At 40.7% G+C, this 15,156-nt stretch overlaps 1 protein-coding gene across 2 annotated transcripts in view; it reads right to left on the bottom strand.

Annotated features, from left to right (window-relative positions):
* The window catches only part of ARHGEF26 (Rho guanine nucleotide exchange factor 26), a 137,984-nt gene that overhangs the window by 63,876 nt on the left and 58,952 nt on the right, over nucleotides 1–15,156 (bottom strand). For both annotated transcript variants that reach the window (XM_015131841.3, XM_077994162.1), the window contains exons 7-8: nucleotides 4,011–4,163; nucleotides 435–564 (exon numbers count right to left, since the gene is read on the bottom strand). In XM_015131841.3, the coding sequence (XP_014987327.3) occupies nucleotides 435–564; nucleotides 4,011–4,163 (283 nt within the window). The remainder of the gene's footprint in view (nucleotides 1–434; nucleotides 565–4,010; nucleotides 4,164–15,156) is intronic.

Genomic DNA, 15,156 nt, shown 5'->3' with positions numbered 1-15,156 from the left:
TTCCTGTATGAAATGGAAGCCCCAGGGCACCTTGGAACATTATAGATGAAGCGATCTCAGTGATCAGTCTGAGGAATCTTAGGCCCAAAGAGACTGAGTTGCTCAAGGTCACATGCCTAATGGCTTAGCTAGAATTGGAATCCAGGCCTCCTGACATAAAGAAGCCACAACTCTTCCTATTTCAAAAACTGCTGAGTAAGTGGGTGATGAGATCCAGTTTCTTCAGAATGACCACAGACGCCTACATGAAAGATAATTTCCAGAGATACCAGACACAGGTGAGACTTTCCGAACAAACAACACCTTCTCGCTTAATTGGGGGATTTTTAGACCTTTAAATATGCATCAATTTAAGTGGAAGAAGAATAATTTTCTTAATCAGATTTAGAGAAGCACAGCTCTCCACAGAGGAAAAAGCCACCATCATGTCTTACATCCATCAGCAGGGGAAGGCGGGTCACCCTCTGCATGGGGAGAATGAGAAAAGAGATCATGGGTAAGTTCCTACAGTCTTCATGGGACTCAATCCTTGACAATACTTCCTTAAAGGATGGATTGGTAGCTCTGAGGGAAAACAAAGAAAAGAGAAACTTCAAAATATGTCCTCCTCAAATTAAGCAGTAAGTAAAAATGTATTACAAGATACTGTGATAAATCCATATAGCACCAACTATTTTAAACTATATGAAAACATCAAAAGCACATAATTACACAGGCAAATATGAATGGCTTGTCTGCCTTTTATATTCGAGGCTGAATATAATAAGATGTGGATTTTACGTAACAGTATTAACAACAAGGCAAAACATGTATGAGCTAGAAATTTATACAAGTGGAAGATAAGCAAATGAAGAACTCATGGTAACATAATGGTGAATATATGGGTCATAAATCAGTATACAGACTAGGTCTTATATCTGATCATATATAAACACATAAAATTAATAAGATCATAAATAATATGTTTTAAGCCACTTCTCCAGCCCTAGACAATGATATAAGAAATTAACAGTTAGACTGGACTTCAGAGGCTTTAGGCCACAAAGATCCTGTTTCTGAGACAGAAAATCTTTTGATCACATCAGTCAAAATATTCCTCTTTTTCTTCTGTTAATGTAAGAAAAGTATTCATGCTGCTATAACATTTTAATGAAACTTAGCAAGATACTGTGACATACATTCTTTCATGTGGAACCACCTACATAACTTTTAAGGAAGGCCAGATAGGGATTCCAGTAAGAAAATGGAATGCAGAAAGGTCCCTACCTCACCAAGTAAATATGACTTAGTAACTGGCAAAGACAGAAGTCAAACCCAGGTTTGTTTGGTTTTTTTTGAGATGGAGTCTTGCTCCGTCACCCAGGCTGGAGTGCAGTGGCACGATCTCGGCTCACTGCAGCCTCCCAGGTTCAAGCGATTCTATGCCTCAGCCTCACGAGTAGCTGGGATTACAGGTGTGCGCCATGACGCCCAGCTAATTTTTGTACTTTTAGTACAGACAGGGTTTCGTCATGTTGGCCAGGGTAGTCTCGAACTCCTGGTTTCAAGTAATCCACCTGCATCGGCCTCTCAAAGTGGTGACATTACAGGCATGAGCCACTGTGCCCGGCCTCAAACCTAAGTTTTCTAATGTTAAATCTGACACTCTTGTCCCCCCCATCTCTCACTCTCTTACCTCACTTCATCCCATGAGGAGCTCTGTAGAGCGCCACTGCCACTTTCCAAGGCAGGGAGGGTAGGAGGTAGATGGATACTGTACTCCCATGAGGGGAGAAGGAAGCAGCATAGTGGCAATAGAGTCATTTTTAAAAAAATGTTATTTTGAAAATGAAATAATTTTGTTCAAGGCTGCTACTAAAAGCAGGGAGGGGGAGAATGCCAGAATAGCAAAAGAAATGATACATAACATTTCATTTCTATTTTCTCTAATTGAGAAGTTTTAAGTTTCCTTTTACTGACAGCTTTGACAAGATTTTTAGAAAGTTAAAAAAATATATTAAAAAAACTCTAAATTAGTTGTATATTTAAATAACTCAGGTCCCAGTCCCCTCCCTCACCTTCCAAAGGTTCTGATTAAATGGTCTGGGATGGACTCTGGACACTGTATATTTGCTCATTTCCAGGTCCCAAAGTATTTCTAACATACAGCTAGAATTGAAAGCCACTGTTCTAACCTTAAATTCGCATCAACTGTGGGCCAGGCACGGTGGCTGATGCCTGTAATCCCAGAACTTTGGGAGGCAGAGACAGGTGGATCATGAGGTCAGGAGATCAAGATCATCCTGGCTAACACGATGAAACCCGGCCTCTACTAAAAATACAAAAAATTAGCCAGGTGTGGTGGCACGCACTTGTAGTCCCAGCTACTCGGGAGGCTGAGACAAGAGAATTGCTTGAACCTAGGATGTGGAAGTTGCAGTGACCCGAGATTGTGCCACTGCACTCCAGCCTGGGCGACAGAGAGAGACTCCATCTGGGTGGGGGGGCGGGGGGCAGGGGGTTGGAATCACATCAACTCATCAACTACAACAAAGCCCCTGAAAACACAACTACTAATTGCCATGTGAAAGTGCAGATGATGTTATCATTAAGCGAATTTAGATAAAACCTTTAAGAGTCACGCGATGCATAGCAGTACCTAGTGACATTTTTTAAATTCTGCAAAACAAAATGAAACCCAAATTTATCTATAATTCAAGGCCTTGTTTTCAGACATGAACTTGCATTCTCTAACAGTTACAGAGCAACCTCTGTCCCTATAGCATCCGTTCCCACCAGGGGGTGGTGGAGTGAGGAAGTGATGGGTGTGGTTTTACCCTCAGGGGACCTTCTGCAATGTCTGGGGAGATTTTTGGCATCTAGCAGATGGAAGCCAGGGATGCCCTTAAGCATCTTACCATGCACAGGACAGCCCACCACAAAGACTTATCCAGTCCAAAATGTCAATTGTGCGAACAAACGCTGCTTTATATTAAAAACCTCATTCGGGGTTGGCAGAGTGTGTTTTCCACTCTGGCTATATGAAAATGTCATGAAGATGTGAAGCAAGGGAGCCATCATCAGCCCTTCTCACCAGCTTGGAGGCTTTGACTATTTCTCCAAGCAGCCATAAGTTAGTCACCCTCAACCCCTACTCCTCCATAGGGGTCTCACAAATTGCACAGAAGTTGACCAAAGCTCCATGCTATGGTCATAAATGCCACAGCTCACAGGAGGGAGTGAGAAGGATAACAGCCATTAAGCTCCCAAACTGGGTCTACAGCAGTGCCCAACTGTGCTGGAAAACAGCTACTTGTGATAAACAGGACTCTTTAAAATACACATAGGCATTACTGAACAATTGGTGACTCTTTTAAGGATGCAGATGGCATTATGTATCACATCAAAACTCTCAGTAACCTAAAAAGGACAAAAAGAAGTGTCGGGAAATCTAATACTTGAGACTTCTGCTGCATAACTGAAATCTTCAAGAACATTATTTTTTTCTATTGCCTTCCTTCAGAACTTCTCTCCTCTCCTCAATCCTAACTACCCAAGGGGAGGAATAATCAGCAATTTTTGTAAACAATTCATTATCATTGTCAATTGAACGGAGGGAGATTAGAATAGTAGAGAAAACCCTGAATTTTAGCTTCTAGCTCAATCTACTCAAGAATCCCCTCTAGGCCTCAGGGAAACCACTTAATTGCCAGTTAAAAGCTCAGAAAACTGCCGGTTTGGAGTGAGGACCACCTCTGTGTCTCGCAGCAATTAAAAACAAAGAAACAACCAACAAGGACAACATCAAGAACAAACTAAAATTTCATAAGACAGAAAATTCTCTACCCACTAGATTTTTCTACTTAAACACCCTCGCCCTAAAAGTAATGCTCTTAAACATTTCTCCTCAGGGAAATAGACTATCAGAAGGCATTCCTAAATACAATTCAAAAGATCAATTAATTTCAGTCAATGTAGACTAATTAAAACTAGGTTAGACTATTAAAACTGTAGCATTCAACATTGCTTACAACAATTTTTGTAGTGTTCGTTGTTGGTAGACTTCATTTGTGCAGTATTTCACATATGGGTCAAATGTGGATGCTGTGTGTTTTTCCACGATGTCACTTATATCATCTATGAAGATATTATTCTGATGTCTTGCTTCCAACTCTATAAAGAACCTGAAAAACCAAAGGGAAAAAAGTTTACACATCTTTCATACACTCTAACAGATAACAGGTTATCCTCGTGTAATGTTATTACATGGGGTTTGAAAATTCAACAGTACACAGTACCAACTAAAAAATATTTTTAAAAACTACAAAAATTTTATCTAAGTTTAAATCTATCATATCAACACCTCCTTGAGGATGGGCATTGTGGCTCATGCCTATAATCTCAGCACTTTTGGAGGCTGAGGCAGGAAGATCACTTGAGGCCAGGAGTTCAAGACAAGACAAAACCAAAAAAAAACCCTTCTTATTGCTTCAAGTGTTTGGCTTCAAACACCGATAATCCGAGGCATTGCTCTGCCTTCAGGTACTTTAGTCTAAACGTATTTCACTATTTTTCAAGAATTCTTTATGGGAAGGGGAATGAATGCTTACATATTTTATTTATTGAAAAGTACATGAACAAAACACCTAAATAAATGCTTAAAAAATAAGTCTGAGGCCAGGCATGGTGGCCCACACCTGTAATCCCAGCACTTTCGGAGGCCGAGGCGGGTAGATCACGAGTTGGAGGGATCGAGACCATCCTGGCCAACATGGTGAAATGCCGTCTCCACTAAAAATACAAAAATTAGCCAGGTGTGGTGGCACGTGGCTGTAGTCCCAGCTACTCGGGAGGCTGAGGCAAGAGAATCGCTTGAACCCAGGAGGTGGAGGTTGCAGTGAGCCAAGATCGCGCCACTGCACTCCAGCCTGGCGACAGACTCCGTCTCAATAAAAATTAAAAAACAAAAAACAAAACAACAGTCTGAAATAAATCTAACACTATATGTTAGTCAAAATAAAAATCATATTATTTTAAACCTGATAATATACATGGTATTTAAATCCCTCCCTTCCTCCCTCCAATCCCTTCCTTTCTCCCTTCCTCCCTTCATCTCTCTTTCCTTTCTTCCTTCCTTCCTTCCTTCCTTCCTTCCTTCCTTCCTTCCTTCCTTCCTTCCTTCCTTCCTTCCTTCCTTCCTTCCTTCCTCTCTCCCTCCCTCCCTCTCTCTCTCTTTCTTGCTTTCCTTTCTTTCTTTTCTTTCTTTCTTTCTTCTGAGAAAGGGCCTCACTCTGTCACCGAGGCTGGAGTGCACTGGCATTATCTCTCACCTCACTGCAATCTTTGCTTTCCAGGATCAAGTGATTCTCCTGCCTCAGCCTCCTGAGTAGTTGGGATTACAGGCATGTGCCACCATGCCTGGCTAATTTTTGTATTTTTTAGTAGAGATGGGGTTTCACCATATTGACTGGGCTGGTCTCAAACTCCTGACCTCAACTGATCTACCCACCTTGGCCTCCCAAAGTGTTGGGATTACAGGTGTGAGCCACCACACCCGGCCAGTGTTACCAGATTTAGTGTATAAATAGATAGCAATTTAGGGTCACCTAAATATATACATACAAACAAATGTATGTATCTATAATATACATATATATGGTATATATAATTATATATGTCATATAGATAGCCATTGTTTATCCATTCATCTGCTGATGGAGACTTGGGTAGTTTCTAGTTTTTGGCTACCTGGAATAATGCTGCTATGAACATTTGCATACGAATATCTATTTGTGTGTCTGTTTTCAAGTCTCTGGGGTATATATCTATCGGTGGAATTTTAACCACACTGTGCAGTAGTATGTGTATGGGTGTGGGGGTGTGGGTATGTGTGTGTGTGTGTGTTTGAGAGTGTGTAGAGAAATGATAGCATAATACCTGAACCAAAACAGAAGAAGCTGAATTATGTACCAAGGAGAGGTTAGTTCATTAAACAAAATTGAGTAAGAAATGATCCTTTCGGCCGGGCGCGGTGGCTCACGCCTGTAATCCCAGCACTTTGGAAGGCCGAGGCGGGCGGATCACAAGGTCAGGAGATCGAGACCATGGTGAAACCCCGTCTCTACTAAAAATAGAAAAAAATTAGCCGGGCGCAGTGGCGGGCGCCTGTAGTCCCAGCTACTCGGGAGGCTGAGGCCGGAGAATGGCGTGAACCCGGGAAGCGGAGCTTGCAGTGAGCAGAGATTGCGCCACTGCACTCCAGCCTGGGCGACAGAGCGAGACTCCGTCTCAAAAAAATAAAAAAAAAAAAAAAAAAAAAGAAATGATCCTTTCCCTCCCAACACTCGCAGTGGAGTGGTTGATGGGAGGCATGCAGCCAATTACAATAGAGGATCTATAACACGGGTGTGGCATAATAAAATAATATGTATTTGGTCTTCATCCCTGGTTCTTGGAACACAGCTCCCAAAATACCTGGAATCTCCAGAGTGATAGCAGTGTCTTTCGTATGCCAGCGAGATGACTGGTAGCTGGGGGCCCTTAGATAGCTTCGGCATGGCTCTCTGCATGGCCAGGAAGACCAAGCAAGGATTGCAGGGTTGGAACTTTTAGCCATGCCTGCCTACCTCCAGTCATAAGAGTTTGAGTTCAATTGTCAAGGAACGATGATTTAATCAATTATGGCTACGTAACAGAGCCTCCATCATAACCCTTAACTGATGGGGTTAGGGAGGGACGATGAACACCTTGAGGTGCTGGGAGGGTAGCAGGCCCTGAGAGGGACTAGGTGGTCTGCAGTACCTACACCCCCTCCAGCCTTGCCCTGTAACAATCTTTGTATTTGACTGTTCTTGAGTTGTACCCTATATAATAAACCAGAAATTGTAGAGTACCTTCCTGAGTTCTGTGAATCATTTTAGCAAAGCATCAGGGCCTGAAAGAGTGGTGGATTGTGGAAATCCCCCTGCAACTCCGTAGCCAAGTAGGAGAGAAGTGTGGGTAACCTGGGGACCCAATGTTTGCATCTGCCATCTTAAATGAGGGCAGTTTTGTGGGCTGAAACCTTAAACCTGTGGAGTCTGATGCAAACTCAGGGTGGTTAATGTCGGAACTGAAACTGTAGGACTGGAAATGTAGGACACACAATTGGTGTCTCGAGGGTTAGAGAATTGGTTGATATAAGAAAAAAAATCACACATTTGGTGTCAGAAGTATGGTGAGTAAAAATAAAGAGGCCTACAAAGAAAACTCCAGAGGGCAGAGTAACCACCCTCGCGGTAAGCACAGGTGAGGACACCTGTAAGCTGGATCATCACTGCCAAGGATGACATGACGGGAGCAGGGGAAAGAAGCACAATGGGCAGAGGAAGCAACGTGGGTCTCGTTGGGGAAACTGGGAAGTTCAGTGGAGCTGAGGTATAGACTCTAGGAGGAACAAGGGCATAGAAAGAAGACTGCAGAGCAGGCTTGAGCTCAATTGCAAAGGTTAGACTGCGTGCTGGAAAGTTTGGGATTAATCTGCAGACTATAAGAAACCAGTGGAAGCCAATAAATCACTCAATCCGAGAAAACTGGAGCAGAGCAAGGACGGATTACTAGCAGGGAGGGACAGATGGCAAGCAGGCTGGTTAGGTGGCTAATCTGGGCAAGTCGACAATACAGCCTAGTAGTGGAAAATCAAGAGAGGACACAGCGTGGGGTAACAATCTGGAGATAAAATTAATAGACTCAAGAAATTCGTTAGATGGGAAGTCAAGGAAGATGCTGAGATTTCTGGTCAAGGTTTCCACCTGGGCAATAAAGTGGGTTCTTAAACTATTAATGAAGACAGAGATTCAGGAAGAGGGGGAAGAAGCAGGAAGAGCTCCATTTAATTTTGCCTTGGAGATGTCTAATGGACAGCTAAAAATACACATCTGTGAGAATTCAGAGCAACGTGAATTCTAGGTACTGTATAGTTGAGACTACTTGATTTCTAGCTGGTTTTCACATAAATATGAAATATTTGTACAATTGTTTTGTAATGCAAATGTATAGAAAATTGTTCAAAGAAAATTGAAAAAAGAAGAAACCATAAAGCCATTATCATGTAATTCTAGGATATAAATATCTTGAGGCAAGTATCTCTTACAATTTGTCTTTAGCTTACACTGTTACCAGCCTGAAGGAATGCAACTATATAACCAAAAACAACAGTAACTTGGCTTTTCTCAATTAAAAGGAAAATTTCATTTATCACTGTAAAAGTTTTGCCAAAGCACAATATTAAAAATAAGGTACTAATTAAATATCTGTTTATGTTACTTACTTCAATATAAACCAAACCACCCATCTTGTATTTTTACAATGACATAATTAAGACATATTTTAAAGCTTTCTATGTTAAATGATCTACTGGTTATTCTGGGAAATTTGCATACTTTACTAAGTGACCTAACTACAAAAAGACCAAGAAAGTATTTCTAAAACATGAGGTATGATTTCGGGAACCAAGACTGCTGGTGAATCAAATCAAATCTGAAGCAAAAGTAAAAGTATTCTGGTTCCCCGGATGAAACTTGAATGAAATAATTTGGGCCTACTGGGAGGACAACTTTTTAATGGAAATACGTATTTAAGTTCTATGAATTTTTTTCTGGGGTAATACTTTCATTATTTCCTCTTTGTAGTATTACCAAGATGTTCATGTTTTATAACCAATCATGTTATACAACCTTTATCTTTTTTTCCCCCCTAAAGCATTTCCAGTCTCACCCCTAAAGAGAAACCTTCTGTGGACCAGGAAAAGCTGCCTAGAAACATTCTCTCCTAACCAGAAACACAAGTTAGCCCTGTTTGACTGTCAACTCACCATCACAAGGAAACTCACACCCATACTTCAAATAAGTGCTTTAAATGATTGCAGTCTGCCCAGGTGAGCTCCTCAGCTGTGCAGACAATGGTCCTATCAAACATACAAGGCCAACCTCCCAGGAGGTTCAAGATTCAGCTAAAACCCAGGTTTGAAAAAAGAGCCTGATGTGGAGCTTGCTTATGGTCTAGTAAGCTTTCTTCTAACATTTTTTAAAACTGCAGGGATTTTTTTTAGGCCTTTTGTGGTTGCTTTATTATGTGATGATCTTAAATGTGGCACTACATTTTTGAGGAAAAAACAAAACCAACAGCGAGCCTGCTTTATGATATGGTCATTATACCCATTTTACAGGTAAGAAAACCAAGGCAAAGAGTGCTTAAGTCACAACTTAAGTTTGAAACCAGAGCCAGACCCTGTGTTTGAACCAAAACACCTGCTGTCTCAGCTCTCAGCAGGGGGCTGATCTTGCCCACCTGTTACTACTGGCCAGCCCTCAACGAAGACATCCAGCAAGAAGAGTAGCAGCTGGAACTGAAAGGAAAGAGCTCATTCTCCAAGAAGATTAATGTTGAATGGTCTCAGCAAATAAATTACAGAAATCAACAGAGTGCAGACGTTCACAGTAAGATCCACGCCACGACAAGATGTGAAGACAACAGACAGGTCTGCAACCATATTAGGTTCAGCCTCCAAGAAAGATAATCAGGAGAACCACAGCCAGCAATGTGCTCTGGTCCTGGCTGACACAGTGTGATCAAATACTGGTTTACGGGTGCCCTGTGAAGCCCTCTGGGGGTTATTCATTTTGGCCCTCCTATTCTCGCTCCCCTTTTTGCCTCATGAATCCCACTCATCCTTCATGTGTCAGATTAAATTTCATCTCTTCCAGGAAGCCTTCCCTGACCCTACTGGGATAGGCTAAGCTCTCTGGTTCTATGACTTCATAAACCCCCATACTTTTTCTTCAGTGTACCTGTATGATGGCAATTAATTCTTTTATAATTTTTGTTTACTTTTGTCTCTCTTAGCAAGGTCTAGAAGATGGGGCCATGTCTGTTGTGTTCACTACTATACATATATACACACACATATATAGTGTGTGTATATATATATAGTGTGTGTACATACATATAGTGTGTGTGTGTGTATATATAGTATGTGTATACACAAACACACACACACACACACACACCCAGACCTGGCCACAGTACCTGGAATATAGGAGACAGTCAAATATTTGATAAGTGAATATATAAACAAATGAAATTTATTGTTTTAAATAGAAAATGATAAAGGTGAAACATGTAAAAGAATTTTGTTCTATTATTTTACGAAGAGAGTAATACCCACAAATTGGGTCAGTCTCTGTCTTGCTTTTAAAGTGGTCAGTCTCTACCTTGCTTTTATCACTGATAAGTCAACATATATTTAATTGACCACAAGTTGGTTTCCCAGAACTGCAGTAGGTACAGGAAGGGCCACCTATGAAGACACAAACTCCCAGCACAAGTCTTTACACTTCTTCAATTAGGATTACTAACGTGAGACCAAGTCCAATCTGAGTTTCTTCAACGCCAGCTGCATTTTCTGAAAAACCTGCCAGACCAGCCCCTCCCCTATCCAATTCAGGAGGATGCCAGGGAGGCTAAGCAGCTCAACACTCAGCGTTCTAGCTCTGGAAACACAGGAAAAAAGGAGCTCTGGTTATAATCAATGCCGCTGTCCCGTGCCCTCCTCAGAATGGCATCCTTACAAGGTACTTTTTCTTCATTAATATCCATCTGCCTAAAGCAAACTGAAATCATTCCTGGACGACTCCCTCCCTTAAATGAGCTGTCAATCTAAATGGCTGCATTATCCTACCAGAGAAGGTCATATTCACTTAGGCTGGAGACTTGCAACATACCAGGCAGGTTTCACATGTCTAAGTTGCTGTTATATAATAAAATATCTTCACTAAACAAAGAAATATTCCAGATAAGTGGCAGCAAAGTATGTGCTGCTGGAAATACTTTCCTAATACAGAACGTTCTGTACTCTACCAAAATGAATTTATATCTGCTGCCAGTAAGTGAGATTTGGGGCTTCTTTATTTGGAATTTTTTTGGTGGTCACATTGACACTGAAGGTCGACGTCAGTTTCTTTTGACATACTGGATCAGAGAGAGTAAAAGCATGGCAAGCGCACCGCCATTAACCCATGGCAGGCATCAGTAACTGTCTGGCACTCTGCCTACATGCAGAGTTTACACTCCAGGCAGCCATTAACAACACATCAAAATCAATGCTGAAGAAGACGAAGCTCATCAACGAATCCTTCACCAGAGACTAACAGTGATAGGAAATGTGTTGATTTGACAAAAGTATAGGACAGTTGCTTCTCAATCAGAAAATATCCTACCTACATCCTGATCTGGTAAAGGTCTCAAGAGATTTCCTTTTCAGCAGACTATATGTCTTCTCACATTCTATTTTAGCCTTTTCTTCTGAAATTTTATCTCTGGATTGATAATAAGAGGATAAGAAATTAAAAGTGGTTTGGGACATGAGGGGAAAAAAAAGCTCTAAACAAAAATGCTCTGGTAGTTCTCGTTCCCATTCTTATAGCTACTGTTTGATCCTTAAAATCTCTAGGATAATTTTTGTTAAACAATTCTTGTCATCCTGTTAAACCTTAAAGATCAGCCTGGATAAATGGCAGAAGAGACTGAGGTAAAAGACACAAGCTAAGGGTATTTTCAGGACTTTGAATCAAAGGGTTTTCTTAGCCTTAATACCACACAACACAGAGCCTGCTTAGGTTTAAATCCAGCTCTGCACAGACACCTTTAGTTCAAGGCACCTGGCAAATCCCAAAGAAGGAGAAGGAGAGTGGAGTGGGAGCCCGGGGAGGGAGAGGCAGAGAGACTACAAAACCAAGTGTCCCTCAACTCTTCCGTATCAGTTAAGGCTCCGACGTACTTAGTCCTTCCTCTTACTGATAATGTATTTGCTAGAAGGAATATATACAAGACCATAAAAATATAGGAAAACAGTATAAAAAAAGACCTTGCAATTCTAATACTATTAAGACTGAGTTTTTGCCTAAAAATGACCATTTAAAGTATTTATCATTTGAACTTGCTTCACAGAAATAAAGTGGAGAAAAAGGAACTTGTTCCCATGGTCACCTGCAGACTTGATTCTTTTGTTTCTGTGCTACTCAAATGCATTCACCCATATTTTAATTTCTCCCAGAAAGGAGGATAACACTCCTCAGATATAGGGATAATGAATGACAGAAAACATATGCCAGCACTCTTACCACAACATCCTTAGAAGAGAAAAGAGTCTGTGAATGCTTGGGCCTGAGATGCTCTGGGTTATTATGGAGAGCTTTTCAATTTATAATTACATTTTTCATGTGGATATAACCATTAATTTCCGTCTAATGAAAACTGCCCCCTAATTTTATATATGACCATGGAGACACAGACAAGTATGCCTGTTCACCCCGGGATCTCCAGTGCCTAACAAAGAGTAAACACTCAATAGATACACTGAATGAATCAATACTAGGTCCCTATTATTCTTCCTTTCCCCACTATTAAAGTGCATTCTTCCAAGGAGAACAATGAGAAAAAAATACAAAGCAAGTATCTACCAGGATGATTTAGTAACCACATTAAACTATCACTTCTGATGGGGGTGAGCTCCGCGGGGAGGCAAGCTTTCCCAGCTGTCAGAATCAGGTTGGCAAATATCACGTGTGGAAGTTTACACTCCGTACACAGCATCCTCCATGCAGGGTTTGCATCTGCAAGAACAGTTTTGCTAATCCATTGCCTGGCAAAAATTCTTGAAAATTCAAATCCTAGGAAAGGTTTGACTTCTAAGGAACATTTGCTTTCAGGATACGATTGCTATAAAACCAATTATGTGACCTTTCCATTTTAGCTGCCCAGAAGGGTATTGCTGTTTAATCCTCACTCACAGAAACTCGAACAGAAGTGGCTAGGCATGCTTGCTCTCTTCAACTCTGCCTTGTTTGCCTTGTTTTGTTTCCCACTTAAACAGCCTCATTGAGTACACGTATTTTATTGTAAGTTTCCTTGAGCCTTTTATGGATGCAGTTGGGGTATAAATAATAAATTATAAACAAACTGGGAGAATGTGGATTCTTAGTTGCTGCTTGGAAACTGCATGAAGAATGAATTTACAGAATATTGGAATGAAGTCAAGTAAAATGAAAAAGCTTTTGCATGCCAAAGCCCCCTTTCCTATTGTGGACTGGTCATTCTGGGATAAAAATCAGTACAGGAAAGAACACATTTCTCTTTGGGCACCATTTCCAGTTCCTTTTCAGGGAGCGCCCATGATACTTCGCATCCAAATTCAGCCAATGGTAAAAATAACATTTAAGGTGGGCCCCAAATCCTTGAATCTCAGGTTTTCTTTATTAAATATGCCCCCCGAAAGCTGTCTTCCTAAAAAAAAGAAATGCTTTCTATAGCTTCCATCAGTTTCATTAAAACAAAACAAAACAAACAAACAAACCAAAAAATGGAACCAGAGTACAGGATTTTGAAAAACTCTAGAGGTCAGTTTCTTAAGCCACAGTATCCTAAGGAAAATGATGCTTGTCTACATGAGGGAAATAGAATTTCACTTCCTTTCTGATATTTTCCAATCCTGCTCCAGCTCATATGAAGCAGCTGATTCCAGCTTACCCCTTTCACACAACCCTCCCCTTCAACTTTAATCAAAGGCTTTAAAATACTTTCTTTTTAAATATTATTAGCATGGATTAGCAAAGCATCAGAAGAATAAGATGTATGGGGTAAACAAGTCCTTGCCCTGATTTTAAGTAGATTTGGAAATGATAAATTTCCATTATTCATTTATGAAAACAAAACAAACAACTCAGTGGAGAAGACAGGGCCAACAGTCCTGCTATAGACAGTGATCAGCCCAAGAAAGACCACTGGCAACCAAGAGAAAAAGGAAGCATGCCAGGAAGAAAAGGTCTTGTAAATCAAAGGTAGTGAGAATAAAAGAATGAAAAGAGGGAAAGTATGCTTATTAGGTTTCCAAATCACCTCCTCAAAACCAAAGACCAGACTTTCCACTTTCTCTTTTTCCCAAACTTTATGCTTTCCTTTTCCTTCGATATTGGTGAGATGGGATCTGTTATCTCATGAGTAAACTCTATAATAATATCTATAAGTGAATACACTTCCAGACAAAGTCCATTTCACAGATTGCCACACTGTACATACTGTAGCACTAGCTAGGCTAATTGTGTACCATGCACATCACCTCTTTGGGAAATGTCAGCAGGGTACTGGTTACAAGTGAAAACTCTGGAGCCAAACCACGTGGGTTCAAATCCCAGCTCCCTCTTTTATTAGCCATATACCCGTAGGCAATTTTACATCCCCACATCATGCCTTTATTTCCTTATTTGCAAAATGGGAATATAATGGTATGATCTCATTAGGTTCTCACGCTGACTGAGCTAAAACATGTTAAGTGCCTAGAACATGATCTGGCACATGGTACATGCTCATTAACATTAATCGTCATTTAAAGTGCAATAAAATGCCTTTCCCTCCTATATGAATTCATAGAATTCACATGTCTTTTAAATAAAACCAGCAGGCTTCTTCATTTTCTAGTTCATGCAGTTCAAGGACAGCAAGCCTCATTCCTATCCTGTATTTCTATTAAGTCTGGGTGGGCAGGTGTAACATAATCCTGTCATATACCAGATCTGCTCAGAATCACAGGTAAACACTTTCTTATCAACTTTTTAAAAATTTAGTAGGTACTTACCAATGACAAAATTAGAGGAGGATGCAGCACAGAACTTTTTAAATCCTTTGTGTTGGTACCTCCCCAGTGAGTTACATGTGGGAGAGAAATGAACCAAGGAAAACTAACAGTTCTCAGCAACTGATAAGTGGTGGAACATTTCTTTACATGCAAATACTGTCCTTGGCCTTAGTGTAATCATTGTGAGGAGAAGTCATGTCACAATTAAGAAGCCCCGAGCAAGGCACAGACACACTTGGCAAAAACACAAAGGGCGTCATGTTTATTTTTAGAGCCCCCTGTGGCAGGCTAAGTTATGGCCATGTACACGTCTATTACTTATGTCCATCATCTCAAAAATGTCCATGTCCTGTGAGTATGTTATCTAACATGGTAAAAGTGATTTTACAGACGTGATTAAATGAGACTGAGATGGGAAAATCATCCTGGATTATCCAGGTGGGCTTAAAGTAATCATAGAGGTCCTTATAAGAGAGGGGCAGGAGGATAAGAGTCAGAAGAGAAGTAGA

Source organism: Macaca mulatta, chromosome 2 (assembly GCF_049350105.2).
Source record: "Macaca mulatta isolate MMU2019108-1 chromosome 2, T2T-MMU8v2.0, whole genome shotgun sequence".
Lineage (NCBI taxonomy): Eukaryota > Metazoa > Chordata > Mammalia > Primates > Cercopithecidae > Macaca > Macaca mulatta.
This window is presented reverse-complemented; position numbering and strand designations above follow the sequence as displayed.